General features: G+C 41.5%; 1 protein-coding gene across 1 annotated transcript; it reads left to right on the forward strand.

Moving 5' to 3' along the window:
• Positions 1–1,003: 1,003 nt before the first annotated feature.
• Positions 1,004–2,783, forward strand: LOC143017528 (uncharacterized). The gene is made up of 2 exons (XM_076172318.1): positions 1,004–1,158; positions 2,627–2,783. Exons 1-2 carry the CDS (start codon positions 1,004–1,006, stop codon positions 2,781–2,783), a joined length of 312 nt encoding a protein of 103 aa, XP_076028433.1.
• The last annotated feature ends 2,034 nt before the right edge of the window (positions 2,784–4,817 follow it).

A 4,817-nucleotide genomic window follows, 5' to 3' on the forward strand; every position in this document is an offset into this window, starting at 1 on the left:
TAACATAGGCACCAACTACAGACCTCTTATAAGAGTCTGGACACTCACCCCTGGCATTTAGGCACCGCCCAACATTGGTATCCTTTGTGAAAACAGAAGTGGCGTAATGGCCCTCTTTCCTCCCGACAAGGACATCAAGGAAGGGAAGGGTTTTGTCTTTACTCTCTTCGATGGTAAAATTGAGGACTGAATTTGCTTTGAGAGCGTCTGCTAACTTCCTGGTATCGCTGCTTTCTCTGACGGAAATAAAAATATCATCAATATATCTGGCGTAGATCCTCGGTCTATGGTGACTATTGAAGGTCCTAGTTTCGACAGCAGCCATGTACATGTTGGCAAATAGGACACCCAGGGGTGATGCATTAGTGGGAGTGGGTGGGAGATGGGGTGCGAGGAAGTATGTATGAGAAAAAATTGGACGCAGCCCGAAGGGATTTCTCCCCGTCTTCTCCTTTTCTGCATGAGGGGACGGAGAGGGGGGGTCGCCGAATTTATGAAGCGGCCTTGCTGTGGATGTGCTGTGTCTTACGACACTGCTTCTGACCCAGGGCAGTGGACAGGATGTAGGGATTACCCGTCATCCAGGAGGTGCCAAGATAGAAGGAGGGAGGAGGGTGGAGGGTAGATGAATATATGGGAAATGGAATCGGCGGGAGTTGTTTCTATGCCCTTTTATTTTTGGCTACCCCCCGTGTAAGGGAGAAAAAGCCTTTGGTATATGTATGATGTATGTATATATATATATATATATATATATGTGTGTGTGTGTGTGTGTGTGTGTGTGTGTGTGTGTGTGTGTGTGTGTGTGTGTGTGTGTGTGTGTGTGTGTGTGTGTGTGTGTGTGTGTGTGTGTGTGTGTGTGTGTGTGTATGTATATATGTACATGTACATGTTTATCTATATGCATGAGTCGAATACACAAACGGAAGAACCCCGTTCGGCAAGAGTTAGGTTAGCCAGAAAGAAAATAAATAGACCGTTTTTGATTTGAGGCATAACTAACATGGACATGTTATACTTAAATATATTGCAGGCTTTAGTCTTCCTTGGTCTGGCTGCCTTTGTGGCCTGCCGTCCCGATGGAATCCTTGATTTGGATCTGGATGATATCCACCATGATTTTGATGGCGATGAAGGCCGTATTGAAGGGACCTATAGGTAAGATTTTTTTTTCTTTTACTTTTTAATAGATGGATGTCATCAACACATTTTATTTACTTATCAAAAAGTTATTTGTTTATTAAACTTATTACCTTACTTTAATCTTGTTCTATTTTTTTCTTGTCCTGAAAAAAAGGTGAAAGTCATTTGCCATTTTTTCATCCTAAGATTATAACCTTAATTTACGTTCCTACTGCTTATAAGTAAAGCATATAATTAGCATATCAAAATAACAAAAAAAGTTCAGAATTGGTGTGGCCAATGTCGCTTTTATGAGATTGAAACTTGAGAGAATGAAATGAAATTCATTGGAAAACATAACAAACAGAGACCGGGATTCTTACGTCTGTAGTGTAGCTTTTAAACTTTACTAAAATACAAAGACTTTAGTATATATTTCACATACATCATACATATACCAATGGCCATTTTCCATTTACGAAGGCTTAAAATCCACTATCACCCATTCCATCCCCACATACTCCACTCCCACGTCCTCCACTCCCTCCCTCCTATCATGGCTCCTCCTGGATGACGGGTCATCCCTGCATCTCGACCACTGCCCTGGGTCAGAAGTAGTGTTCCAAGGTCACAGCACATCTACAACAAGGCCGCTTCATTTAATCGGGGACACCCAACCTTCTTCTCAGTCCTCTCATGCAGATAAAAGAAGGATAGAAATCCCTTCAGGCTGCGTCAAAATATCACCCCCCACCCACTCCCTTCCATGCATCACAGCATCATCCATACACAAACATTCTCTACTCACCCCTATTTTCTGTATTCTCCCCTCCTTCCTCAAGAGACATTTCCCTCTTTCCCAATGCCCCTTTTATCCCATCCATCCATCTCTTGTACTAATCTTTCCTCACTCATTCTTTCCATGTGTCCAAACCATCCCAACACACTTTCATTCACCCTATCTCTCAACTCCCTTTCCACCCCAACTCTCCTTCTCACCTCCTCGTTTCTCATTTTATCCATGCACATCATCTCAAACACATTTTGAAATCCTCCTCTCTTCCTCTCTTATTTTCCATGTTTCTACCCCGTACAATAATGTCGGCACAATCACTCCTTCATACAATCTCCTCTTAGCCTCCATTCCCAAATGTCTATTTCTCATTGCAATTTTTAAACTCCCAAGGTATTTACTTGCTTCTCTCAATCGACATTCTACTTTCACAAACACTCTAACCTTTCCTTCCACATCTAAAGCTTTCTAGTTCCTCCATCTCTCTCCTTTAATATTCACTTCCAGTTTCCTGCCACATTCTCCTCTTGTACATCTCATCACCTTACTTTATACAGAAGAAAAACAAAAGATGAATAGAAAGGCAGGGGAAAACATAACAAACATAGAAAATGGTATTTTCTTTGCAGCTAGTTATACGATTTTTCTTTCGGAGAGCATACCCTCCTATTCACTAAGTATGTATATCTAATTAATATTGTTTTTTCACAGCTTCACTTCTCCTGAAGGGGTCGAGTTCTTCGTCAGATATGTAGCTGACGAAGACGGCTACCGTGTTGTTGAATCCAACGCCGTCCCCGTCAGCGGCGCCGGCGTCAGGGCTGACGGTCAGCAAGTTTCCTTCGACTCCTTTGAGTCAGATGACTAAGTCGAATGATTCAAACTTTTATTGATCAGATACCAAGAATTAATTGATAATATTATTTATTTGAACTACTTAATTAATTGATAAAATTATTTATTTGAACTATGAAATAAAGCATCATTAATAACTTGTGTTCAATTACCTATGTATGGAAGGTGTGCGTGTGTGTGCGATTCAACATGGTCTTTTTCCTCATGGTCTTGGATCACGTGTTGGACTCGTGATTGATAGCTATTTCTCTCCCGGAAGAGAGCTCAGAGCTCATATATGACCGATCTATGGGTAATGCTGTGTGTGTGTGTGTGTGTGTGTGTGTGTGTGTGTGTGTGTGTGTGTGTGTGTGTGTGTGTGTGTGTGTGTGTGTGTGTGTGTGTGTGTGTGTGTGTGTGTGTGTGTGTGTGTGTGTGTGTGTGTGTGTGTGTGTGTGTGTGTGTGTGTGTGTGTGTGTGTGTGTGTGTGTGTGTGTGTGTGTGTGTGTGTGTGTGTGTGTGTGTGTGTGTGTGTGTGTGTAGATAGATAGATAGATTTGCCAGACCTTCCTTGGCCTAACTGCTGTAATTTTCTACTGTCTCGATAATTTTTTTTTTTTTTTTTTTTTTTTTTTTTATGATGTCCATGACATTGCCGGTGGTAATTTTGATCACACTGACCAGACCTACGGATGCAAGTTTGTGTTATTTACCACGGTCTTGGATCACATTGGACCTTGATATCGATAGATGTTACCCTTCCGAATAAGAGCTCAGAGTTCGTTTATGGCTCGATCTAAGGCAGTGTCCCGGTGTCCCCCATGTGGTGATATACAATTCTTATCATTTGAAAAATAAACTCCAATTCTGCTGAAAAAGCATGAAACCTTGGTTTAAAACCACTTATAAAGAACAAGTATAAATTAGAAATAGAATACAAAACAAATTTAGTAAAATAAAAATAAAAATAAATTGACCAAGACTTCTTCAGTTCCCCTCAATTTCCCCCTTTAAAAATCATATTGCCCACCTGAAAAACCGAATTGCCCATCTGTGGGGAATACCCCCTACGTTGAGAAGCATTGATCTTAGGGTAATGCCGTGTAACCTTACGCACACTCACACACACACGCATACACACACACACATACATTCGCACACACACTCATATTCACACACACACACACTCATATTCACACACAGACACACTCATATTCACACACACACACACACACACACACACACACACACACACACACACACACACACACACACACACACACACACACACACACACACACACACACACACACACACACACACACACACACACACACACACACACACACACATACACACACACAACACACACACACACACACACACACACACACACACACACACACACACACACACACACACACACACACACACACACACACACACACACACACACACACACACACACACACACACACACACACACACACACACACACACACACACACACACACACACACACACACACACACACACACACACACACACACACACACACGAGTCATCAGCTCCGTAGCTCCGTAGCACAAGAAAGGGACGGATGGGTTGATTGTGCGTTCCTAGATCTACAAAAAGCTTTTGATAAAGTCCCTCACAAAAAATGTATATGTTCAGAAAACTAGAAGCCATAGGAGGGATACAAAGAAAACTGTTGAAACGGATGGACTTTTGCATGGAAGAAAAACGAGAGTAGTGCTTAGAGATAAAAGTTCTACTTGAGAGGAGGTAATTAGTGGAGTTCCACAAAGGTCAGTATTGGCTACAATGTGAATGATATGGACGAAAGTATGGAATGTTACATGAACCTCTTTGCAGATGATGTAAAATTGTTAAAGAAAGTGAGTACTGAAATGGACTGTGACTCATTACAGAAAGATTTGAACAGGGTCTGGGAATGGAGTCAGAAGTGGGAAGTGGATTTCAACAATAAGAAATGCAGCATAATGGAATTAAAAAAAAAAATCAGGACAATGGAAAATTAATGAAAAGCAGTAACGAACGTGGGATC

The sequence above is a fragment of the Oratosquilla oratoria genome, chromosome 32 (genome assembly GCF_046742065.1).
Source record: "Oratosquilla oratoria isolate Oo_2021 chromosome 32, ASM4674206v1, whole genome shotgun sequence".
NCBI lineage: Eukaryota > Metazoa > Arthropoda > Malacostraca > Stomatopoda > Squillidae > Oratosquilla > Oratosquilla oratoria.